Here is a 27,209-nt window from a genome sequence, read left to right as displayed (position 1 = left end):
TATGTACATGAATGTATTGTTAAAGTGACTATGCACATATGATAAACAGAGAGTAGCAGCAGTGTAAATATTTGTATGAACATAACAAGACTCAACATCTGAGACACAAACTGAACAAGTTCCACAGACATGTGACTGACAGAAATTGAATAATGTGTCCCTGAACAAAGGGGGGGTCAAAATCAAAAGTAACAGTCAGTATCTGGTGTGGCTACCAGCTGCTTTAAGTACTGCAGTGCATCTCCTCCTCATGGACTGCACCAGACATTTCTGGGGGGAATGGCCCTAGCCCTCACCCTCCAATCTAACAGGTCCCAGACGTTCTCAATGAGATTGAGATCCGGGCTCTTTGCTGGCCATGGCAGAACACTGACATTCCTGTCTTGCAGGAAATCATGCACAGAACGAGCAGTATGGCTGATGGCATTGTCATGTCAGGATGAGCCTGCAGGAAGGGTACCACATGAGGGAGGAGGATGTCTTCCCTGTAATGCACAGCATTGAGATTGCCTGCATTGACAACAAGCTCAGTCCGATGATGCTGTGACACACCGCCCAGATGTAACGCTCATTCCTTCGGAACAGAGAGTAAAAGGAGCAGGTTTCTGGGCACGGAAGAATAGATTCAAGGCATAATGTACAGACAAGGGTATGGTAGGATGTGAATACAGTGGAGGTAAACCTAGGCATTGAGTGACGATGAGAGAGGTAATGTCTCTAGTGATGAAAACTCTCTTGGTAGATAGTGTGGTCTACAGCTTATCATGAGATACTCTACCTTAGGCGAGCAAAACCTTGAGACTTCCGTAGATTTTGTGCACCAGCTGTTGTTTACAAATATACATATCACCTTGTCTTACCAGAGGCCGCTGTTCTATCCTGCCAAAAAAGCTTAAAACAAACCAGCCGTATGTTAATCATGTTGTCGTTCAGCCACGACTTGGTGAATCATAAGATATTACAGTTTTTAATGTCCCTTTGGTAGGATATATGTGCTCGTAGTTCGTCTATTTTATAATCGATTGATTGTACGTTGGCTAATAGTACCGATGGTAAAGGTAGATTACCCTCTTGGTGATGGATCCTTACAAGGCACCCGGACCGTCGTACACAACATCTCTGTCTTTTCCTCCTGAGAATGATGGGGATGAGGGCCCTGTCTAGTGTGCGAAGTAAATCCTTCCCGTCCGACTCGTTGAAGAAAAATTCCTCCAGTACGGGGTGACTAATCGCTGCCCTGATATCAAGAAGCTATTTTCGGTCATAAGAGGCAGAAACCTTATGTACAAGATAAGTTACAAATAACACGAAAAAACATACACAATAGCACAATTGTTTACAGGATCGTAAAATGACAGCCATCTCTTTCGGCGACATTATTCAACACTCAAGTGAAAGGGAAAGTAACCCAGTAAAATTCTACTTGAGTAAATGTTTAAAAGTATCAAAGAGGTTAAAAGTATTTTATTTAAAATATACTTCAAAAGTAAATGTAATTGCTAAAATATACTTAAGCACCAAAACTAAAAGTATAAATCATTTCAAATTCCTTATATTAAGCAAACCAGACAGCACCATTTTCTTGTTTTTTAAATATATGTATAGCCAGGGGCAGGCACGCTCCAACACTCAGACATCATTTACAAATGAATCCTGTGTTTAGTGAGTCTGACAGATCAGAGGCAGTATGGATGACCAGGGATGTTCTTGGTAAGTGTGTGAATTAGACAATTTTCCTGTCCTGCTAAGCATTCAAAATGTAACGAGTACTTTTGGGTGTCAGGAAAAATGTATGGAGTAAAAAGTATATCATTTTCTTTAGGTATGTAGTGAAGTAAAAGTTGTCAAACATATAAATAGTAAAGTACAGATATCCCCAAAATCTCCTTAAGTAGTACTTTCAAGTATTTTTAATGAATTACTTTACACCAATGCACTTACAGTTTGATGCATACATTCGATAAATCAATCCAGCACACTGTGTGTACCACACAGAACGTATTCGAACGCACCGACAGCGCCATTGCATTTTGGTACAGCAGAATTGCATTCGTATCCAATGAAACGCTGCGTTTGCCTTGCAGCATTGCGTTGCAGTTCGTGGGATTTATCGAACGTATGCGTCAAACTGTATGCCTAAACGGCTTGACAGAAATGGTAACAGAAGGTGAATGTTGAACTTTTGTTGCACACCTATCCAGATGATGCTGCGTAGGCTAGTGGAAGGCTCCCATATGTTGTGGCTATTGTAAAAAAGTATATATATATATTTGCCTTTCTGCCCTTGAGCAAGGCAGTTAACCCCCAACAACAACTGTTCCCCGGGCGCCGATGACATGGTTATTGATTAAGGCATCCCCTCGCACCTCTCTGATTCAGACGGGTTTGGTTAAATACCGAAGACACACTTCGTTGAATGCATTCCGTTATGCAACTGACTAGGTATACGCCTTTCGATTTCACGACATATGCACACTGTATCGTAACAGCAAGCACGCCACAACTGTAATACAAAAGTCAGCTACTCTAGTAGTGTATGTACAGCCTTCTTTTCAACACTAAAACTAAGTGTGCAAGGTTGATTCATAGTCTTTGAGGTGACCAAGAAGACATGAGTGTATCCTTACAGGGTGAGATGACAAAGTAGCCACCGGTCACCGACTGCTAAGAGCGTGCATTTTTCTTATTTCATTATTCAGATATAGTTCATTTTTGTTATTTACGGATTCTTTTTTTGTAGGTTTATAGATTGCAAAAGTTATTTTTGTATACAGGCATCAAAGGAACTTCTAGGAAGGAGTTGTTTCACCCGAACTGCTTTCACTTCCGGACAAAATATTGCCCAATGCGCATGCGCTCCCCCCAACATGGAAGCTCAGGTAGAACTGTCATGTTTAGATACATTTCCAACGCACTTAAATCCTTTGCACGTGCTTGTTATCAAGTCACAATTTAGATATGCGTTTCCAAGTTGCAATGAGCCTACTTCGACCCTTTTATTCACATCACGGAAGCTTCAAACACTCGGGAAAACTGCAGTTTTGCTCTGCGCGCACTCAACAGAGGAGACGTCAGGTTGTGGGGCGGATGGAAACGACACAACTTTAAAACTGTACACAAGTAAGATCTTTCTCAAACACTATGGTCTCCAGGATGATATAAGGGGAGTTGTACGCCCACTGTCACCGTTTTCCCTTGGAAAAGTTGTTATAGGGGCACGAACAAGACAGAGTTTCAAGTGGGCAAACTCGGATAAGTTTTCCAATGGACTTCTCATACTGGCTTCGTGCCAAGGTCAACCACTATTGGCACGACAAGGGGACTCGCTATCACTTCCCTATCACCCTTTACTTGGAGATGATATATCTCAAGTGCAACACTCTCTGTTCGACTTAGTTGTGTTGGAGTGTACACCTCTAACGCAGGGGATGATAACAATCAACACAACAGTGGTGGTCACCGACTGCAGAGACATTGCGCAACATGGTGCACTGGAGACGTCGAATGCTTTGGCTACTAGAAATTTGACCTCGCTATTTGTCTCTGATTTTGCACACTACGCGAATAGTCTTAGCGGGGGAAGCTCTTTACTTGACAACAGGCAAGTATTGGACTCGAGTTTAACCGCTTTTTTGCAAGCACTGGAGTGTAGGCTGGATGTCAGAATCGTGGATATTCGTCGCTTGTACGGTCAAGGGAGAATTGTACTAGTGGAGAAGCGCGATGGTAAAATCGATTTTGACAGTACTGTTTTCGTAAGCAAACAGTTGCTGCTCAAACTCGGGTTATTTAGCCGTGAGTGGGTAGTGGTGTCTAGGTTTAACTGCTCATCAGAAATGACAAAGACGTCCTACAGAGGCGAATCCCTGCCAAGTCCCGGGCAAGCCGATGATAATGCACCTGGCAAAGAGCCATCTAAGGGCACCGAAGTGGTCCATCTCGGCTCGGTTGTTGTGGCAGATTTCAGCAAGTGTGCTGAGTTGGACCTTCATGACAACGTTGGCTTCATATCGCCGACTCATTGGTTCAACTTGTCAAACGGAGAGCCAGTGCCAGTCAGTAGCAGAGCTGTGAAGATAAAGGTGAGTAAATATTTGTACATTTGTTCTTACATTTTAGTTGAAAGTTAAGTGTTGTGCGACGTCCTCCATGTCCATTTGCATGCAGGTTGTCATTGCAACTCAACTTTTTTTCTTCTTAGTTTATATTCAAATCAATTTGAATAGGTTAAAGGGAAAGTTTAATATGAAAGGGATGTGCATGCCCATATACGCCAATTCTCACATCCTGGAACAGCCAAGCAACTGACAATTTGGGGGACAGATTTGTCTTCACATAATAATGATCATAATGCTGAATTCTTTGCTGCATTTCTTTGAATTATCTCAGAGATGGAACCGGGTCGTTTCTCAGTCAGGTCTTCAGCTTTCTGAGAGCCTCTCTCGATCAGCATCACCGCGGTTAGCCAAAGAACTCCATATTGATGCTGTCATCTCCCCAGAATACAGCTCTCATGGTCCCTTTGACAGTATCCTCTGTGAGCACTTTACCATACCAAGGTTAGTGAAATACTCTGCCCTTCTATCTGTACTAATTCTAAAAATGTTTTGTATTCATTAGTAACCAAACGGAAGTGAATGGGCTGAAATTGGGGATTGACTACCTGAATTTGGCCTATAAGAAACTCCCATTTTCCGTTTGTTGCAAAAGGTTTTTCTATTGTGTGCACTAATGAATGTGTCTCTGGCCTTGGTTTGTGCTTCATACGGTTGTTGGTTTGTTGCGTCTTCCCTGTAGGATTTGTTTTGCACGCACCGTGCTGTATTTGACCTTTAACCTTTGTTCCATCTCTCCCAGACTTGTGCAGCTGGGCGGTGTTTTGGGCATCCCATCTGAAGGGCATCCTGAAGTCTTGGAGAGCAACTCTGAGGGAATCACAAGGTCCACACGTCAAGCAGACTAATGCTTCCACTTATTTATCCATTTACCCTCGGAACAACCGGGGGAGGTTGAGCATAATGATTTAACAAATGTTTCTCCTATACTACAGGGTGTGTCAGATAAAATGGCGTGCCACCATATCTTGCTGCTTTACGTCAAATCAACATGAGCACATGATTGGGTATTCAATGACACTTTTCTTACTTTGAACTCTGAACTTTCGTTAGGTGGCCAGTTGTGTATTTCAAAGTGAAAAAGGTTTGTGGCTCTACAGAGGAGGAAGACCAAGGTCCTTACCTTGCAGACACTGTCCACACATCTCTATACATGGTACGTTTCAACTTTTTACATAAAATGTCACGTCAATAGCCAGATTCAGAGATTTTTAAGACTGCATGCATATATTGAACATTCAATACTACTTATGTCTTGCTCTTTTGAGTGGTGAAGTATGTATTTCAATAGGCCTACGCTTGGAACTAGGCTAGTGCAAGGCCCCCAAAATGTTGAGATACCCCTACCTGAGGTATAACAAAACACGACCATGTTTTCACATCTTTAAGTTCTCCCATATATGAAATGGGATGTGCATGTAAAAATGTAGAAATACATTATTGTAAAAATGTACAAATACATTATTGTAAAAATACATTACTGCAAAAGTGTTTACATTTGATAGATATTGTGACACACCTTAACTCAAAAGTGCAGAATAATGCCCGGCTGGAGGGGCGTGGGTCACATAAGCTCATGTAACCCGATATTGCAAGCTCTGATATTGCTAAAATCGTAAATACAAGTAGTCAGCTGTCTGCCCTACATACACGAACTAACAGCATTAGGATATCTTAATGCATTTGAAATATAGAGCTGTAAACACACAGATACAATAGTCAGAAATATCAACTATGAATAGTTATAAATGTAAACTTCACTTTTTGGTAGCTATTCAATAGACAACTTTCCAAGTTAAATTTGGTTTTCATTCAGTGCTGTATGGTCCTGCCTGACGACAATCCATACAGTTACATGGTTTTTGATGTTCTGGCTATTGTAATTTTATATATATATATATATATATATATATATATATTTCTGCCCTTGAGCAAGGCAGTTAACCCCCAACAACAACTTCTCCCTGGGCGCCGATGACATGGATATTGATTAAGGCATCCCCTCGCACCTCTCTGATTCAGACGGGTTGGGTTAAATACCGAAGACACATTTCGGTTGAATGCATTCAGTTGAGCAACTGACTAGGTGTACCCCCTTTCTCTTTCACTACATATGCACACTGTAGCATAACTGCAAGCACGCCACAACTGTAATACAACAGTCAGCTACTCTAGTAGTGTATGTACAGCCTTCTTTTCCCCACTAAAACTAAGTGTGAAAGGTTGATTCATAGTCTTTGAGGTGACCAAGACATGAGTGTATCCTTACAGGGTGAGAAGACAAAGTAGACAGTGGTGGTTGTAGTTCTGGGCACTGACCAGTAGCCAGTGGTGGTTGTAGTTCTGGGCCCTGACCAGTAGCCAGTGGTGGTTGTAGTTCTGGGCCCTGACCAGTAGCCAGTGGTGGTTGTAGTTCTGGGCCCTGACCAGTAGCCAGTGGTGGTTGTAGTTCTGGGCCCTGACCAGTAGCCAGTGGTGGTTGTAGTTCTGGGCCCTGACCAGTAGCCAGTGGTGGTTGTAGTTCTGGGGCCTGATCAGCTTGCACAGCTAACTGGTCATTCTTTTTTTTTTTTTTTTCTTCTTTTTTTTAAATAAATTTTATCCCCTTTTCTCCCCAATTTTCGTGGTATCCAATCGCTAGTAATTACTATCTTGTCTCATCGCTACAACTCCCGTACGGGCTCGGGAGAGACGAAGGTCGAAAGCCATGCGTCCTCCGAGGCACAACCCAACCAAGCCGCACTGCTTCTTTAACACAGCGCGCCTCCAACCCGGAAGCCAGCCGCACCAATGTGTCAGAGGAAACCCCGTGCACCTGGCCCCCTTGGTTAGCGCGCACTGCGCCCAGCCCGCCACAGGAGTCGCTGGAGCGTGATGAGACAAGGAAATCCCTACCGGCCAAACCCTCCCTAACCCGGACGACGCTAGCCCAATTGTGTGTCGCCCCACGGACCTCCCGGTCGCGGCCGGCTGTGACAGAGCCTGGGGGCGAACCCAGAGACTCTGGTGGCGCAGTTAGCACTGCGATGCAGTGCCCTAGACCACTGCGCCACCCGGGAGGCCTCTAACTGGTCATTCTTGACAAGCTGCAGCGACAAGAGCAGTGTCCTTCCTGTATGACTGGTGGGGTATTGGGGCTGTGGGGTGATCCGTTTCCATTTCTACAGTTCGGTGTTGTCAGTCAGCAGATGCAGCTTGCATACCAAAGAAACCCATTGACTAAGTGGAATGTTGTCCCAGCCTGAATGATGCTTGGGATACTGGTTGGTTGTAAGAAGAGTCTGTGAAATGGCTGTCACAAACAATACTATTTTTTATATATTGAATGTGGCAAAAAGTCCTGCAGGTCATGTCCTACATATTTCTTTATATTCCTTTTGAAGTCAGTTAGGATGATAATTTGTCCGATATTAACTATGGGAGGTTGTCATTGATAACAGACTGGGGTATGCCCAGCAGGAGATGTGGAGTGTGAAAGAACCTGTGAGGGTGACCTCAGGTTACGTAGAGGTTAGCTAGTGTAACTAGGTCATAGACTGTGATTTAAGAAGCATTGGTTTTGAGGGACAACACAGTTCCACACACATACATTTGAAGATGATCCCTGGGATTTCATGGACAGTGAAAGGGTTGCAGAGGAGCATGAAAGCTAATTCTTCGCATGTGAGTCCAGTTTAGATTGGTAGCAAAATGGGTACATATGAGGGCAATGCACACCAGCATTTTCCAGATGTTATTTTGGCTGTGAATGTCCTGACGTGCGGCAGTACAGTTCCATGGTGTCTCTAGTAGTGCCCGAGGGAAGGACTGATGCTGGAGTGGGCTTATCAAGGACTGTTCTGGGAGATTCAAGATGGTATTGACATTGGAGAGGTTAAATTGCTATGACATGTGAAGGCCCACAAAGTTGATGGCATTTCTTGTCAATGAGTGTCAGGTTGTGTTGGTTCATTGTAGTGAACACCAGCCTTATGCGGTTGTCATGTGTGGTCGCATCCTCTTCATACACCATAGCTGTCACTAAGTCAATATATACGGCAACTCCAGGGCAGACTGCCAGGATGGTGGGCATGTTTGTCTGGAAGAAGCAATGTGCCAGCTCAACCTGAACAGGATAAAACGCCACCGGAAAATTGTGCATCACAAATGCAGTAAGCCAGCGGGAGGTCATGTTTGATTCAGGCAGACAAATTGGACTAGCAATGAATCAAAGCTCACTTGTAAATTTATAAGGAGGTGACTTAAGAGGCCAATCCTGGAGTGGCAAGTTATACCACAGTTGTAGAGCTAGGGACCGAGTGTCAGAACCCAGGGTTGGATTCTCTTTCGTTTCGTTGGAGCCTCCCAGTTGTCTCATTGATCGTCAAAGAGGCTCGTGACTTGGAATACTTGGGGCTGCCGTGCCATGCAGTCTGCTGCCGTTTTATATATCCAGACAAAGGTGTTTGAGTGTATATGGTGGGCATATTGGATTTCTAACATAGATGAAGTACACACAAATAGTCTTGAGTACAGTGCAGTACACAAATCACAAAAATGTATCTCTTAAAACGTGAACTTGTACAGGTGATTAAACCACCATTTATTGGAAATGTGGCAGCCATATTGGATTTTGGACACCATGTTGGATTTGGAGTCATCTAGCCCCCCCACAACGTAACTGCGACAGTAGGGGCTAAACAAATCCAATCCACAGAGGAACCTTTGACTGAAAACAATGACCGTTTTCAGTGTCTGCGATACAACCATCCATTTCAATAATGGGAGACCTTAGAGATCTGGAAAAGGATGGTTCTGTTTGTTATACCTTAGGCAGGGGTATCTCAAAGGCTAAATCCCTTTTTGAGGATTGTGTACTAGCTTAAAAGTAGAGATTACACAAACATCAAAGTAAACATGACTAGACCCCTTGCAAGTGTGGAGACTGCATCGTATTTGCTAGCAAAGACATTTGCGTTGGCTAATTTAACGATAAATAAGGTCATTTCACCCCACTGTTTGCCAAGATGATTAGCTCGTCAGCTAAAATTGTTTACAGTTATTTAGCAACCGCTCCTACACTCTTTTGCTGCTTTAAGCACCTGTTTCAAAATGACGAGGTTTCTCCAGTTGTTTACTTTTTGCAACTGACACACACCTTCCATGCATATTACTTGTCCTTTTAGGGCGGCTCCACCAATAGCTTGGCTCCCTGTTCCCTTGTTGGCGAGGAGCCTTCCCTCTGGACTAGCCTGTCTCCCCCTGGGCTCTCCAGCACCGTGGACCAATTCTCCACTATCATCCAGCCCCACATGAATGAAAGGTCAGTGTTAACTCAGCAGGATGACATCATTTTACACAACTGGGCTGTATTCATTAGTGCAAACCATAGCAAAATGTTTTGCAATGTAAAACGCTTTGCAACAGAAACGAGAGTTTCTTATCGGACATCTTATTGGAAGTTCAGGTAGTCCTTCCCCGTTTTCTATTTGGTGTCTAGTAAATACGGTCCTGGGCATCTTCCTGAAAACAGACACGGACATAAATGCAATTCAAATCATCCCGGTTACCATTATTGACTTGTATATGTCAGCTGATACTGCATACCTAGGGCAATACGGTAAACAATATGTGAAGTGTAAGTGAACAAGATTTAGTCATAGCCAATATAACAGGATACTTACTCTATGTAGAATAACTGTTATCCGCACTCCTTTGTATCTCTATGCTGACTTTTTTGTATCAACTTTTTTTTCAAGCTCTGCTGCTCTGAGTGGCTGCAGCATCCTCCTCCTGGGACCGAGTGGCAGTGGCAAATTCACCTCTGTCAGAGCTGCATGCCGTAGACTCCATCTGCACTTAGTGAAGGTACCCTTCAGAATCACACAACTGGCTTATTACAAGATTGAATTAAAATACAAATGTACATGTATTAGTTTGAGGTTACTCGCTCTATAGCCTTTAGAATTGAGGTAGTAATATGATTCATTTCATGTGAAATACTCAGTCCGTAAGCAGATCAAATCTAAGGCTATCCTCACCCTTAGTTACGGGACTTAACTTTAGTCTTAAGTTGCTTATGTCAAATGTTTGGAAATGTTCAAAAGTTTCCTCTCTGCCCCTGTGCAGGTGGACTGCGTGACCCTCTGCGCCGACACGGCCGCCGCCTGCGAGGCGAAGATGAAGTCTGTCTTCCAGCGAGCTGAGGCCCACCGACCGTGCATTCTGCTGCTCAGGAACCTGCAGCTGCTGGGCCAGCCCAGGGATGGCACCGAGGAGGATGCCAGGGTCATAGACGCCCTGTGCCAGTTCATTGCCCACGCCCCTGCCAGGTAGCCCATCCATCTTAACCAAGGCTAGAATTCAGTCGATCCTGGCCATAGCCATGTTTATGCAGTGCCTTTGTTACTATTACTGTAAGCTTCTGCCTGTGCGCGCGTGCACACACACACACACACACACACACACACACACACACACACACACACACACACACACACACACACACACACACGAAGATGGCGCTGACAGAGATGGCAGCATCGCGACTAGCTCTTAGAAAAAGGTAGAAAAATAGCTTTTTGTACATTATTAGCTCAGGAAATGTTTTGTCATTTCATACAGCCGGGAAGAACTATTAGATATTAGAGTGGCGGTAACTCACCAGAATACCAGCATTACGATCAGGAATACGACTTCCCTGGAGCAGATCCTTTGTTCACTCTCCCCAGAGCAATTGAACTTATTCCAGAGGCTGACCCGAAACATCGTTGGCTGAGGAGAGGCACTCGAGGGTACCTGCTGGTTCGACTTAGGAGGCGCGCACACCACCCACCGCTTCCGAGTATATTACTCGCTAATGTTCAGTCTTTGGATAACAAAGTTGATGAGCTTAGAGCAAGGACATCGGGGCCTGTAATATACTTGTTTTACGGAAACATGGCTCTCTTGGGATACTCTGTCGGAGTCGGTAAAGCCAGCAGGATTCTCAGTACATCGCGCAGACAGGAATAAATATCTCTCCAGGAAGCAGAAAGGCAGAGGGGTGTGTTTCATGATTAATGATTCATGGTGTAATTCTAGGAACATACAGGAACTCAAGTCATTTTGCTCACCCGACCTAGAAGACCTCATAACTAAATGCCGACCATATTATCTCCTAAGAGAATTCTCCTCCGTCATCGCCACGCCGTTTCCATCCCACCTCAGGCCGAAACCTTGACGGCCCTCAAAGAACTTCACTGGAATTCATGCAAACTGGAAACCACATATCCTGAGGCTGCATTTCTTGTAGCTGGGGATTTTAACAAAGCAAATCTGAGGACTAGGCTGCCAAAGTTCTATCGACATATTGACTGTCCTACTCGCGCTACTAAAACTCTCGACCATTGCTATTCAAACTTCCGGAATGCTTACAAGGCCCTCCCCCGCCCTCCTTTTGGCAAATCTAATCCTATAGGCAGGAACTCAAACAGGAAGTGCCTGTGCTTCGTACTATTCAATGCTGGTCTGACCAATCGGAATCCACACTTCAGGATTGTTTTGATCACGTGGACTGGGATATGTTCCGGGTAGCTTGCGAAAATAACCTAGACGCATACACAGATACGGTGACTAAGTTCATAAGGAAGTGTATAGGCGATGTAGTACCCACTGTGACTTATAACCTACCCTAACCAGAAACCGTGGATAGATGGTAGCATTTGAGTGAAACTGAAAGCGTGAACCACCGCATTTAACCAGGACAAGGTGACTGGTAATATGGCAGAATATAAACAGTGTAGTTTTTCAATCCACATAAGCATTTCGCTACACCTGCAAAAACATTAGCTAATCACGTGTATGTGACCAATAAAATTTTATTCGACACTTCTTATTCTGATAACTGGAAGCGTCTACACGGGGATAATAGTATTTGTTTTGCTGTTCGATAAAGGGACCTACTGCGTAAATAACGCAATGTGAATTCAGTTGAGTTGAGCCACCAGACCTTATTGCAACAACAAGAAACAAAAGGTTACTTTCAGTATCATTGAATGAAGGCAAAGAAGGAACGGCTACGTCTATATCCTCTGTCACTCTCTCCCTCTTAGCGTGGTCGTGGTGGCGGCTGTGAGTAAACCCCGGGAGCTGTCGTCTGACGTGATGGCAGCCTTTATCCACCAGGTGTCGATAGAGAGCCCCAGTGAGGAGCAGCGCCGGGCCATGCTGGCCAGCCTCAGCGAGGGCGTGCCCCTGGGGAGGGACGTCAACCTGGCCAGGCTGGCCAAGCACACTGCGGTGAGATCCATAGCATGGTTTTTGCCGTTATATTCATACTTCGTAGACACCAGCCCAATTCTCATTCTCCCCAATATTTCTGTTCACTTGTTCACATCCCCCTTCAAGGATTTAAAAGGCACCAGGTTGTTTTAAACACCAATTGAGAATCTATAGAAGTGAGTTTGGTTTTGCGGAAGACACATTCGGAAGGACCATGACTTTTGATGATCCTTCTAACACCTTCTAACTCTATCTTCTTTTTATGTTTCTCTCTATATACCTCCCTCTCTCGGCTCACAGGGCTTTCTATTGGGGGACCTCAGTGCACTGCTGACTCAGGCTGGTAAATCTGCCCACGGAAGGATACTCCAATCCTGGTGAGTCGTCCACCCGCAATTGCTCTCCTCTTCCCCACTGAATATTCGCTGAACTCTAGCAACTATGCGCAATGTGTTGTTCTTGTTATGTTGTATATTGTGTCCTATTCCTTGTGATTTGTCTCTGTTGGCTGCATAACCAAGTTTACTATTACTACTACTTTAAAAAATGAATTATTTCAAAAGGACAACATACCACTACAGAATGACTGAGGCAGGCATTTGTGTTCAGTTTCCCAGAGGGGGCCAGTGTGCAGGAGGAAGAGGACCTCTGTGCCTGTGGGGTAACCATCCTGGCCCAGGACTTCACCAATGCCTTGGAGACCCTCCAAGACGCCCACTCTCAGGCCATCGGAGCCCCGAAGGTACACACCGAAAATGGGGCGCACGGCTATTTCTCAAATTATCTAAATAATCCTCCCTTTCCTTGCCTCCTCTCCTACATTGCATTGGTCTGAAAGAACTGACCAGGTGAAAGCCTAATGATGACCTTCCACCATATTGTTTTCCAGTCAGTGCAGATAAAGGAGAGATGAGGAGAGGACACATTTCATTTTTTTTGCAGTTTAGATGAAACCCATGTCTCTGTTACAATTCTCTACCCTTCTCCAGATGTGTTCACTCGTTCATTCCCCCTCATGCATTTAAAAACCATTCGATTTGTTACAATCATGGCTGGAGGGAGTTTCCCACATATTCTTCATACCAGTCCATTCCTTTTAAATCCATGAGTGGAAGTGTACGAGTGCACACTTCACGAGATGGGTAGAGAATTAGACTAGCCCATGTTTCACTGGCTCAGAGGAGACTACTGACACTGATCAACTGCTTATGGTGGAGAAGTGTAACGTGTGTATGTGTGTGGTCAGATCCCCAGTGTGCGCTGGCAAGACATTGGCGGCCTGCAGCAGGTGAAGCGAGAGATCCTGGACACAGTGCAGCTGCCCCTGGAGAGGCCCGAGCTGCTGTCCATGGGCCTGCGCCGCGCCGGCCTGCTCCTCTATGGGCCTCCCGGCACGGGCAAGACCCTGCTGGCCAAGGCTGTGGCTACCGAGTGCTCCATGACCTTCCTCAGGTAGGAGACAACCAGAGGAGCCTGGATGACTGGGTCAAGTTCAGTAGGGGACACTGTAGTGAAACAGTTGCAACGGGAAAAAGTGTTTCTTATTGGACAGGTTCAGATGGCACCTCCCTGTTTTCACGCAACGTTTTCTCCCAAATGTACATGAACCTGGTGTCAGGAAAAAAGGGATGAGAAAGCTGGAGAAATGTCATGGAATGTTGCAGATAGATTTCTTATATAGAGCCAACATTCCCTATTCTAAGTGACAGAGAAGTGTCTGTTCTACATAATAGACTTCTATCCGATTGTTCTGTAATGTTGCACACCCCTGAGCCCCGACACCGGGTAACGAGCATCTTGCGGTGAACAAGCGGGTCATCCATATTTTTTCCACACATTCAGCTGAATGATTGTGTTTGAATCCTGATGGCTTTGTCTTCCTCTTTGTTTAGTGTAAAAGGCCCGGAACTCATCAACATGTACGTGGGTCAAAGCGAGGAGAACGTGAGAGAGGGTGAGTGTAGTAGTGGCTTTAGATGGCTGTTTGTTCAACTCCCATGGGCTGTGCGCATGGCTTGCCAGTAAGGTTTCGTCAAAGTGACCTTTCTGCGTTGCACGCCCTTATCTCAACTCTAAATTGGGCCCTAGTTGAATACATGCAATCAACTGTAAGTGCAGTTTACACCTCTCTGTAAAACCCTGATGAAGGCCTATTGGCCGACGCGTCCCTGTGAGATCGAACAAATTGTTTTGCAGAGGATCCAAGCGCACTACTACTTTTGTACTGCCTTATGCTTGTTTTTCTTCATGCTCCTGATGCATTGTCTGAAAACAGCCTAGTGAAGACAAGAGGTCAAGTCTAAATATACGCATCTACACTACCGTTCAAAAGTTTGGGGTCACTTAGAATTGTCCTTGTTTTTGAAAGAAAAGCACTTTTTCCTTTTTTTTCCCCCATTTAAAATAACATAGAATTTATTGGAAATACAGTGTAGACCTTTGTTAATGTTGTAAATGACTATTGTAGCTGGTAACTGTTTTTTATTTTTTTTAATGGAATGTCTACATAAGCGTACACAGGCCCATTTATCAGCAACCATCACTCCTGTGTTCCAATGGCACGATGTGTTAGCTAATCCAAGTTTATCCTTTTAAAAGGCTAATTGATAATTAGAAAACCCTTTTGCAGTTATGCTAGCACAGCTGAAAATTGTTGTGCTGATTTAAAGAAGCAATAAAACTGTCCGCCTTTAGTCTAGTTGAGTATCTGGAGCTTCAGCATTTGTGGGTTCGATTACAGGCTCAAAATGTCCAGAAACAAATACCTTCCTTCTGAAACTCGTCAGTCTATTCTTGTTCTATATTCCATTCAAGATATTCCATTCAAATTGTAGCCGTTTCCAGCTACAATAGTCATTTACAACATTAACAATGTCAACACTGTATTTCTGATCATTTTGATGTTATTTTAATGGACAACAAATGTGCTTTTCTTTCAAAAACAAGGACATTTCTAAGTGACCTCAAACTTTTGAACGGTAGTGTACATTTTGTGAGAGCCAATGCCCTATGATGTGACTGTCCTGTACATATGATTTCCAATAAAATGGTTCTTCCTCTCTCTCGTTCAGTGTTCTCCAAAGCTCGAGTGGCGGCCCCTTGTATCATCTTCTTTGACGAGCTGGACTCTCTAGCGCCCAACAGAGGGCGCAGTGGAGACTCTGGTGGAGTCATGGACAGGTGGGTGGGATTGATTTTTGGACAATACACCACTGAAAATGATCATTATGATTTTTTTTTAATCATTTCGACAAAGGTTATTTTGGAGATCCAGAGTCACCCTTGTTTGGCAAACATTTTCCGTAGGCGAAACTAGGCCTTCTACATTCCATTTCTCTCAATGAGGCCAATGAAAGTGTGTGGATATTGAATAATCTTACGACTGACACACTGTCATTTTGTGGAGCGTTAAAATATCATGAAGGTGTTTTGCGTGTTCAGAAGATCATTGACGGTCTTTTCTTGTAAAACCCTGCTTCCCTCTATTTATATAGGATCAGTTTACCCTCCCCAAATTCTGACCTTAATCGTTGGGGGGAAACAACAGAAAACTGATCATAGCTCAGTGCCTAAGGACAACTTCATCCTCTTCCTTGTTTGAACCTGATCTCTGTTAACTGTAGGGTGGTCTCTCAGCTCCTGGCTGAGCTTGACGGACTTCACTCCTCTGGGGACGTGTTTGTGATTGGAGCCACCAACCGGCCAGACCTGCTCGATCAATCACTGCTCAGACCTGGCAGGTGAGATTCAAATTACGGTTTGTCTAGTAAATCAGTGTGAGTCTCCTCACAAAGCAAATGTTTATGTAGTGTATGCCTACAGGCATGTACCTTCTGATAAAGTCAACATTTAGATGTTGGACAAGGCTGTACTTTATTGTTCTAAAAGCCATTTTTTTGTTGTCTTTTCCATTATGTTTTTGACCTTATGGTTTCCTCTGCTGCTTTTTCAGGTTTGACAAATTGGTGTATGTTGGGATCAATGAAGACAAAGAGTCTCAGCTGCAAGTTCTGAAGGCCATAGTCAGAAAGTATGTGTGTCCTGCCTGATTATCATTTATTGTCAGACATGAATGGCAAAAAGCTGGTAAAAACTACTGGTGTTTTTTTTTTCAATAGTTATCCTCGCAGAATCAAGGTTAAAGTGCAGAAGTGTGTTTCAAACATATGGTATTTGTGCTGTATGTGAATTGCTATGCGTGTCTGTGTGTTTCTGTGCTCGCAGGTTCAAGGTGGACCCCAGCGTCAGTCTCCAGGATGTAGTGGAACGCTGCCCTCCTCAGCTCACAGGGGCGGACATATATGCTCTCTGCTCCGACGCCATGATGTCTGCCATTAAGAGGAAGATTGCACGTGTCACCGATGGTACGTTTGGCTGTCACAAATGGAGACATGTACATTTTCCTTGTAAAGTTGGGTTAAAAATCCTCCTTCAGGTGTAAAAACAAATTTTGGGTTTAAATACAGGAATTTGAAAGCATGAAACAGAAGCATGGAAAACTGTGATGTATGATTGCCTCAGTGTCTCACTGTTCACATGAGTGGGCTAAAAAAATGGTCAAATCATTTGAAAATACAGCAGTTCCACTTTTAATATTTAAATGTAAATAGAATGGTGACTCTTCAATTGTCTTTATCTTGTCCATTTATTAAAAAACATAGTTTTGGCGTTTTTAAAATGAAAATCAATGTGGACAATCTACCCAAATAATGTGCCTATAAAATCCATAGTCTCATTGCTATAAACCCATGGTGTTTATCAGCTGAATGTTTGCGTTTGTCCTATGCCTACAACCTCCTCATATCATGTACTGTAGAAACAAACCATAATATGAATGCATCGTATTTTGGCAACACATGGACACATTACGAGATCATTCAGAGTCATGTTCAGAAGATTTTACTACAGTGCAAAATTTGTGGCAATTATGTTTCTCTAATGAATTTTTCATTCCACAAAATCTTAAACCATTATAAATGATGTACTGGAAAATATATAAAATACCTTTCTTTCATATCATCCTATCTAAATACCAATGTCATATCTACTGTTAATAGTATTTTAAGATGACCGTCTCAGTTCCTAGAGCCCTATGGCAACCTCAAGCATTAGTAACAAGTGCAATAGGGACTTATTTATCTCTTTCACACCCCCTTTTTATTGTTTCCACTACCCCTCCATTTCTCTCTCGCCCTCTTTCACTCTCAGGTCTGGACACCGAGGATACTCCTCTCATACTCTCTGCCGAAGACTTTAACCAAGCATTGGATTGCCTCAAACCGTCCGTCTCTGAACAAGAGCTGCTCAAATATAAACTCATTCAGCAGAAACTCACTGCAAAATAACCAAGCCACCCAAGCCTAGTGCCGCCCAGTTATGGAGCTAAGCTATTATCTTCTGCATGCACTACGTTACCACAAATCCTCTACCACAAGCGTGTATTCCTCAAGAGTGTTGGCTCTGCAAAAAACTGTGGTTGTGAAATTCTCTTCCTTTTCTCTGCACTAATGAGTGAATGAGCCGTGTCATTTAGTCCAAGGGACCAAACTAGTACACAACCTAATTCATGCACAATATTGTATGTGGACCACATTTGTATAGTTTGCTAAATCAATCTGAACAGTCAACGTAAGGTTTGTGCTGTATATTTGTAACCACTAGTTTCTGAATTGATCTTAAGTAACTGAGCTCTGCAGTGTTAATGGCAGCAACAAATGCATATGAAAGTTGTTCAAATGAAAACTAGTATATCCATGGCCCTCCTAGGAGTAAAGTTGGGACATTACTTTCCTATATCCTCAGTGACACTAATGCTGCTGCTCTGTTTAGTTTCTCTATTCTCACTGGAGTTACTAGCCGTATGTTGTCCAATTTAAGTCCATTAATTGCAAAGTTGTCTCTTACTGAGTCTTGCATTTCAACAGGATGTTCCAAATCCGAGTGGTTTATTATTCCAATGCTTCCCCAACCTGAACTATTTTGAATGCTGGTTTCTTTTACAAGCCATCCTTTCAGAGACTTGTTTGAGCAACAAAAGACCCAGCCAAGCCGTCAACAGTTCAAATAAAAACAATGAATATAATGGGTTGATGGAAAACCAGCATACTCGAGTTCTCCTAGACCAAGTTTTGGGTAACACTGGTTGATGCAGAGTTTCCCCTTCCACCCTGTAGATAATTTGCATAAAATAAAATCAGTAATACATAATTCACAATTATGAAACCTTTTAAAAATATGAATCACTTATTAAGTACAGTTTAGAACAAATACACATTGAAACAAAGCGACCGCATTAATCCATGAGAATGTATCCGGTCACACTTTATATTAAGTTGGCAGTTTATTGTTTTAAGAAATAATTTGTTAGAGCATGAGTAACAAAGCTGATGTTCCTCTGAGTGACACGTTGGAGGAATTTCAATGTATGTGGTTCAAACCAAAGTTGAGCTTGAACTAGAGTTTAGTAATTATCTACGTTCATTTTGACTATTCCAATTTTGTCCTTTGAAGATTGTAACGAAAGTTCATGTATTTACATGTGAAATGGGACAACTTAGTATAACCATGAAAAAATGAATAATTTATAATATTGCTATCAATGTGAAAAACGATACTTATATTTTTGTATGGTGAGACATTGTGCTTCCCATCTCATGTTAGCAAAAATTACAATATGATTACAAAAGTAAGACAAACAAATCTATAAATTGTTAATTGTGTTAACTATAACTTTCAAATGGTGCAAACTGTTTTTGCTAGCGAGGTTAAGTGATTGTAATGTTTATGTAATTTATGATCTGATTTAAAAAAAAAAGTGTATTACTTGGGTTGGTAAAATAAACTTTACCAAAATATTAACTTGCTTTACTTGAAACCTTGCCAATACATTGCAGTGTCATATATTTTAAGCAGTTTGTTTCATGATACCTGATTTGTGAAAGCTTGCTATTCACCTAAATACAATAGGCAATATTAGATAATGTAGTAAAAAAATTAACAAAATGTTAATTGCCAAACAGATTTTCTGTCCTGTCCATGGCACTGCAAAAGTAGGCTTTATGATTTGAGTGTGAAAGTGTTGCCTAGAATTGGTACCTATTTGTAAAGGAAAACAAGCATTTTGCTACATCTGCAATAATATGTGTATGTGACCAACACAATTTGATTAGACTTTTGAATGTTTACATCAAGGTTTTACCCCTTCTCGCTCTCTTTTTCCTCCTTTCAAGTCACTTGGATGTTTTATATAAAATAAGGAAAAATGATGGGTCATATTGTTAATGGCGACTCTTTCATTGGCCCAGAGTTGCATTAATCGTGTGTACCTACTGTGGTTTAGATATTTGCACCTGCTAGCCATGGAGAGGCACTATTTTTTTATTCACCCACTCAAACACAAATTTGCTTATGTGAAACAACAAATCATTCTCTGACTAGAAAAGATCTACCCTAAGAACACAGCGATAGTCAGTTCTGTTAAACTAAATGTATGCCACTGGATGTAAATAATCTACAAGTCACACTCATTGTACTATAATGAACCATAACAAATTTGGATTTGAAGAGATATACAAATGGGCGTGTAGGAGAAGATCTCGATTTAATCAGGGGGTCTAGATCTCTGTTGCAGATCCCTTGTTTTCACAAAAGACGGTAAACCTCTTTTCTGTTTACTTTGGCGTTTAGTTCGTTGCTTCGACAAAGATTCAAAACGTAGTTCTTCCATGTCTTCGTCTTTCATATCTAACTCCGGTGGGGAGATCCTCTTTGCCAAGACCTCAAGTGAAATGCGGCATTCGATTGCAGGTTCTATAAGACAAAGAACATGTGTTTTTCAATTTGATCATTTGTATTTTGACAAATGAACTGACTAATTGCTATAACAGGCCTTATATAGTTCAATATTCAGATAATATATCAAGATAATGGAAAAAAACAAAGGACACACTTTGGTTACTTAGGCAATTGTAAAGTCTTCAATTGATCCAGGTTGAAATATGCTGACTGCTTCCAATGGGAAATGATGATTACAGAGGCAAGATGCCCACTAGGAAACAGGCCGGATCATTAGCGTGCCACTAGCATCGGAGTTTATGCTGCAGGTGGGAATTTAGTTCTTAAGAGGCTGATTGGTCCTGTATGTTAGATCTTATTGCCAACCAGAAGTCTGACCATGTAGGTTGAGGGGGTGATGACCTTAAGTCAATTGATTTACTTAACTACTGCACCCCATCTTCACTATGCAAGTGGATGTAGTGTTATCCTATCCTAGAGACTATGGCTGTATTCAGAATTACATACTCATTATGCCTACAACATAGTATGTTTAGCTGCAGTGTACGAAGTATGCAGGGTAGTATGTTTATTTAAGTATCGTTGACTGACCAGGATCTCATACAACATTTCCCCCAAAATTGAATAACAGCAAGGAATGTCAGATTTTTATGTAAGAATTGCAGTTCTCAAAATTAGATGTATTTTCTACCACTGAGGTCACACAGATGAGTGCAGTACCAGAGACTCTAGCAGCAGAGGGCACACATCAAGAGTACAAGATGAATATGGGGATCTATGGAGTTTCTCCAATAAAAGTTTTTGTAAGAGCTTACCAAGTTCTGTAAAAATGTTTATGGCAACCGAGGCTCAAATATAGATATGACACTGTAACAATGTTTAGATTTAGCCATGTATCTGTCTATTCCCATTGTATGTTGTAAAACTTGCGACTGATGTGCGCATCAAATGAGTGGAAAACTGAATGCGGTACAATGGAGCAAAACCATTTTTTTTCAAGTTATGGCTAAATCAAAGTGGCTATTTATTGTATGTGATCACTGTACACTATCACAGGAGTGTTTATTTCTATCCCAGAAGGCATTACTGGAGGAAGGGGTTGTGACTAACACCAAAGATATGCCCCTATTTGTCTCAGATCTGATTGACATATTTAGCAGCCAACACTTATCCTTAATGAGTGATGCGATAGTTTGATTTCAAACATCAGAATACTGTCATGAGAATGGGAAGGTAGCTGTACCCCAAGCTAGCCTACTGGCAAGGTACTAACTCAAGATAACTCTACAGTAAAATGACAATATTCTTGTCAAGAGTTTGGGACCTCTAGGTGTTGGATTAGCATTTGCAATCCCGCCCAGAATACCTGCCCATATTCACTACCGGATGTAGTATGTTTAGTACACTGTGCATGCTCATGTAGTATGCCAAGTATTTAGCAAGTAGTTCCCCATTCTCAACATAGCCTATGGTCATGTTGAGTGCCATTTGGCATATTAGTTAATTACAGTAAACTGTGGTTTGTCGTTGGGGTAAGATTGGAACCTTTGCTGGGTAGTCATTCTACTGAATTTTGAGGACAGGAAAGTGTGCTGTGCGCAATTGCTCTTGAGTTCTTCCTCTTTTCTTGACTGGCTTTTGAAACCCGACAGGTAGGTATCACAGAACTCTAATTATTAAGCCGAATATTAACCATCAACTTTAGTGTACAGTTAATATTTTATCCAGTTACACTTTACATCAACAGGTATAACACATTATGCAAAACTTCTCAGAAGCATGTTTGGCCTCCTTATGTCTTATATAATCTAGTAATGATCCTGACTACGTTTTGTCACTTGAAGATTTGATTAGACCTATTGCAAGCCTTATAACAAGACATCTCAAAAAGAACATTCACTGTCAGCTTTAAAGAAAGTGTTACTGTTTATCCCTTTACAGTAGGCATTATTCATTTATGATTAGAATTGACGGTTTCTATTAAATGTCGGAAGACTACACGCAACACACACTCATTTCCTTAGACCAATAACTGTTCCTCAATCTCAACTGTTGGGGGTCGGGTATCTCTCGTGACGGGTATAGTTATTTAAGAATCCTCCGTTTTGAGGGGGGGGGGGGTTATTCTTACGTGCAACACTACCCATATTTACCGCTTACGTGGCCTTTGCTACTTTCGTGCGTTTCATCCTCTTCCTCCGCATGAGGGTCACCTGAGGTCTTTTCAACCCCGCGATGAGCAGCAGCAGTCTGGGCCGGGACTTGGTGAGCCAGCTTCTCAGTAGCGTCCCCTTGGGAAACCTGGGGGGAATGGCAACAGCTTAATCCACTAGTTTATACAGCACCATTTATATAAGCACGGTGTACATTATATGACTGCTACCTTGACTGTTACTGCATGACTGACTATCTGCACAAGAGGTTGTCCATTGTTTTAGTAATTATATGTGAAGGCGAGGGGAAATGATCTCGTACGGTCATGCATGTAATTTCTCTTGGAAGCTTGTGTCTGTTACTGGTTCCACGTTTAACATGAGGTCAATACATGGAAAGAGATGGTCAATACTTTTAGGCTTGAGGCTTGAAGTTGAAATACTTGTTTTTTTTCTTCTTTTAGGCAGTATTGACCTAGATAATTGCACAGATGAAATGTGCAGTCATTCATAAGTACAGATGTCAATAATAACTTGGCCCCAATTTAGCAATCAAATACGATATTTACTTAATCATTCATCCTGTGTAAAGACCCTGTTGCCAGTTAATGGATTTGAAATGATCATTATTGGATCTCCTTTCACATAATCATATTGTTATCCTGAAAACGTACTAATGTTGAGGATAAGTAACACCACTTTGTCAATTACCTGAAGCCCTTCAGGTGAGACTATACAGCAAGCGGCTAACTTGCAATTTTGATCAACAAGATCTGATCTCAAGCTAAATATACTGTTAGTGTGATTTAACTATATATACACACACTTAGGTTGGAGTCATTAACTCGTTTTTCAACCACTCCACTAATTTCTTGTTAACAAACTAAAGTTTTGTCAAGTCAGTTAGGACATCTACTTTGTGCATGACACAAGTAATTTTTCCAACTATTGTTTACAGACAGATTATTTCACTTATAATTCACTGTATCACAATTCCAGTGGGTCAGAAGTTTACATACACTAAGTTGACTGTGCCTTTAAACAGTTTGGAAAATTCCAGAAAATGATGCCATGACTTTAGAAGCTTCTGATAGGCTAATTGACATCATTGGAGTCAATTGGGGGTGTACCTGTGGATGTATTTCAAGGCCAACTTTCAATCTCAGTGCCTCTTTGCTTGACATCATGGGAAAATCAAGAAATTGTAGACCTCCAAGTCTGGTTCATCCTTGGGAGCAATTTCCAACTGCCTGAAGGTACCACGTTTATCTTTACAAACAATAGTATGCAAGTATTAACACCATGAGACCACGCAGCCGTCATACTGCTCAGGAAGGAGACGCATTCCGTCTCCTAGAGATGAACGTATTTTGGTACGAAAAGTGCAAATCAATCGCAGAACAACAGCAAAGGACCTTGTGAAGATGCTGGAGAAACAGGTAAAAAGTATCTATATTCACAGTAAAACGAGTCCTATATCGACATAACCTGAATGGCCGCTCAGCAAGGAAGAAGCCACTGCTCCAAAACCGCCATAAAAAAGCCAGACTACGGTTTGCAGCTGTGCATGGGGGCAAAGACCGTACTTTTTGGAGAAATGTCCTCTGGCAAGTTGAAACAAAAATAGAACTGTTTGGCCATAATGACCATCGTTATGTTTGGAGGAAAAAGGGGGATGCTTGCAAGCCGAAGAACACCATGCCAACCGTGAAGCACGGGGGTGGCAGCATCATGTTGTGGGGGTGCTTTGCTGCAGGAGGTAGTGGTTCACTTCACAAATTAGATGACATCATGAGAAAGGAAAATTACGTTGATATATTGAAGCAACATCTCAAGACATCAGTCAGGAAATTAAAGCTTGGTCGCAAATGGGTCTTCCAAATGGACAATGACCCCAAGCATACTTCCAAAGTTGTGGCAAAATGGCTTAAGGACAACAAAGTCAAGGCATTGGAGTGGCCATCACAAAGCCCTGACCTCAATCCTATAAAATTGTGTGGGCAGAACTGAAAAAGTGTGTGCGAGCAAGGAGGCCTACAAACCTGTTACACCAGCTCTGTCAGGAGGAATGGGCCACAATTCCCCCAACTTATTGTGGGAAGCTTGTGGAAGGCTACCCAAAACGTTTGACACAAGTTAAACAATTGAAAGGCAATGCTACCAAATTCTAATTGAGTATATGTAAACTTCTGACCCACTGGGAATGTGATGAAAGAAATACAAGCTGAAATAAATTATTCTCTCTAATATTCTGACATTTCACATTCTTCAAATAAAGTGGTGATCCTAACTGACCTAAGACGGGGAATTTTTACTAGGATTAAATGTCAGGAATTGTGAAACTGAGTTTAAATGTATTTGGCTAAGGTGTACTGTATGTAGACTTCCGACTTCAACTGTGTGTGTATGTGTGTGTGTGTGTGTGTGTGTGTGTATGTATGTATGTATGTATGTATGTATGTGTATGTGTATATATATATATATATATATATATATATATATATATATATATATATATATATATATATATATATTACCACAAGGTATTTGCTAGGCTGCAAAGTTTGGGTGTCCCTTGCCCAATTCTGTGTTGTACTTGTTTAGTTGCTCCCAATTAACTTGTTTTTGCATGTGAACATGCAAAGAACATGCTAAAAACAATGTGGCTGACAACCTGAACTATTGACCTTTTTTATGTGACCAATACTTTTGGGTTTACCGTGAAGTTATGGACTGGCAATGTGCACACATCAATCTCATCTCCTCTGATACCTATATCACCAGCCTTTTTTCTGTATGAATTTTAGACTAATGCAATATTCTTGCCTTGCTTATCCTTAAAGCATGCATAGTTTAAACACCTGAATATTTGGAGGAAACAATTTGTTACTATGGTTGCCGACAAGGGCACACAGCCACACGCTACTGAGAGACCCGTACATACACGTTCTGTATGCATCTTAAAAGTGTACGGCTGCAATTTCCACCCTAACCTATATGGCGTCAAACTACTGAATAAACTTCATCCACTTTGTCACACACTCTGTTGCATATCTCGAACGACAACTAGGCCGGGACAATGGATTACAATAACAGAAATAGCTTTGAATCACACCTAATCAAATGGCATCTAAATTGCACTCACTTGTGGCAGGCTTCCATAAAGTAAGCCTGAAAAAGAAACCAGAACAGTACCTCAACCAGTAACAGTCCTCACCGAAGCACCATAGCAACCTTCTTACACCGAGCTCACCTTCTTTGCTATTGCACAGCGGCAGACGTGCGAGCAGTCTGCGCCACGGGCGTGGCTTTTAGCCCTTACATATGTCCGACCCCTCGCAGCCCCACCGAGTTCTGACTGCTGAGCACGATGGAAAATATAAAACCTTCAATTGTTCGACTTTTGCTGGTCGAGCGCGGCTAAACTGGCCAGAGAGAAATCTAGCAATGTTTAGATGTGGTATGGCCTTGCTGAAGCCATTGTTGTCCCTCTGTGGGCTTGATTGTAAATGTACCGAGGGCAACATTGTTTGTTCAGTGCATCCATCCCCGCTCCCTCTTCCCCCTCACCATTGCCTCTTTTCATTAGCTTCATGGAAAGAGGTCAGGATAGATTTCCCCTTTCTCTGTCCTCTCAAGTGGTACAAGGTTAGGAGTGGGGTGTCTTCAATTCAAAATTAGTTGTTTCATTTTGTACCTCAATGTCCTAAAGCTTTATGAGCCTCTTCAGATATCATGTTTGATTGACCCTTAGGTGTGAACCCTCTGAATTGTTCTTGACCTCTTGCTGACCTCTTCATGACATCTAGGTTAAAGTAAGTGTCTGGTGGTTTTCAAGTACTTGTTCAATAAATGTCATAGTCCTTGCTCATAGTGTCGGAAATCCGAAACGTTTTACCAAGTGCAAAAAATATTTTCCTCTTCCATTAATTTCTTCACTTAGAACATTCCTTGTTGATAATGGATATTTCCACACCCTTGTATTTCCACATTATACATCCAGGTTGTCCTTTTCTGCTCTGATAGTGCCCCCTCTCAACTTGTGAGAGTGAGGAGATTCCTATTATGCAGTTTACAATTCCAGCCCCCAACCTGAGAGCTGAAATATTTTAATTTTGTTACTGACCAGTCCCCTGAGTCAGGTAAGCCAGACAACAGACATTATTCTCTCCTGTCCGTCCTGTAGCAACTAGCAAGAGGAGCTCATTCTTAGTGTCTGTGCAATTCTTAAAGCAATTGCTTAATCACCAACCAGGCATATACTGTCACTCTTAGCAAATGTTCTTCAATAGCATTACAAATGTTGCTCATTGGTAGCTAAAGATTCCAAACACTGATAAGAGTTCAAATATAGTTATAGCCGAATAGTGGCCCTAAAATATCCATTGAGAATAACTTTTCAAAATAGAACATACCGTAGTCTGTGTTTTGGCATAAACTACCAAGATACCACAATTACTTTCTTACAAGTTATTAGCACTTGCCTTAAATACATCAGGAGTTGAGAGGGTCTTACTCCTGAGCAATAGTTAAGAGTTCAAGTATTAAAATGGAGGTGAGGAACTCCAATTGCTGCCATTAGTATATCCACACCCAAGCTACCCCTCTTTTTAAAGCCACACAGTCAACTTCAACTCTTCTTTCGGCACACGACTTACAGTACTCGCCTAAAGTTCCTACCTCTGGAGGAATAACAAATGGAAAGCAGTCCTTACCAATTGACCCCACACATTTGTTAGGTTATGCCCCCCGCGTCCCTGCAAAGGCACATATATGATCCTGATCGTTTTTTTCCCCTTTCACACTAGAAGGTTCAACCAGGATGCAAAAACAAATCTGCTAAATAATAGGAGGCCATGAAGTCCACGGGGGAGGCAGGGAGGGGGGTTTAAAAAGGAGGGTCCAC

At 42.1% G+C, this 27,209-nt stretch overlaps 1 protein-coding gene and 1 long non-coding RNA gene across 2 annotated transcripts; one reads left to right on the top strand and one right to left on the bottom strand.

Moving 5' to 3' along the window:
* The first annotated feature begins 2,814 nt into the window (after positions 1–2,814).
* On the top strand, positions 2,815–18,999 carry pex6 (peroxisomal biogenesis factor 6). Its single transcript, XM_055906608.1, has 17 exons — positions 2,815–4,082; positions 4,390–4,559; positions 4,858–4,941; positions 5,169–5,271; positions 9,281–9,417; positions 9,854–9,962; positions 10,224–10,426; positions 12,188–12,374; positions 12,657–12,733; positions 12,966–13,098; positions 13,603–13,808; positions 14,249–14,310; positions 15,428–15,536; positions 15,980–16,096; positions 16,309–16,386; positions 16,581–16,720; positions 17,565–18,999. The coding sequence occupies exons 1-17, from the start codon at positions 2,868–2,870 to the stop codon at positions 17,699–17,701; spliced, it is 3,267 nt and encodes a 1,088-aa protein (XP_055762583.1). The 5' UTR covers positions 2,815–2,867; the 3' UTR covers positions 17,702–18,999.
* Positions 17,240–27,209, bottom strand: LOC129839306 (uncharacterized). The gene is made up of 3 exons (XR_008757001.1): positions 27,019–27,209; positions 22,304–22,451; positions 17,240–20,165 (listed from the first exon to the last, which is right to left on the bottom strand). It is a non-coding gene; the product is annotated as an uncharacterized LOC129839306 (long non-coding RNA).

The sequence above is a fragment of the Salvelinus fontinalis genome, chromosome 3 (genome assembly GCF_029448725.1).
Source record: "Salvelinus fontinalis isolate EN_2023a chromosome 3, ASM2944872v1, whole genome shotgun sequence".
NCBI lineage: Eukaryota > Metazoa > Chordata > Actinopteri > Salmoniformes > Salmonidae > Salvelinus > Salvelinus fontinalis.
Note: the sequence above shows the minus strand (reverse complement) of the source record. Positions and strands in the feature narration are given on the sequence as shown.

Excerpts from the sequence above, each read along its gene's own strand:
- pex6 (XM_055906608.1), top strand. The coding sequence starts at position 2,868 with ATGGAAGCTCAGGTAGAACTGTCATGTTTAGATACATTTCCAACGCAC. Across the intron at positions 12,734-12,965 it reads GGAAGGATACTCCAATCCTG|TTTCCCAGAGGGGGCCAGTG; the intron begins GTGAGTCGTCCA and ends ATTTGTGTTCAG. Across the intron at positions 16,721-17,564 it reads GATTGCACGTGTCACCGATG|GTCTGGACACCGAGGATACT; the intron begins GTACGTTTGGCT and ends TTTCACTCTCAG.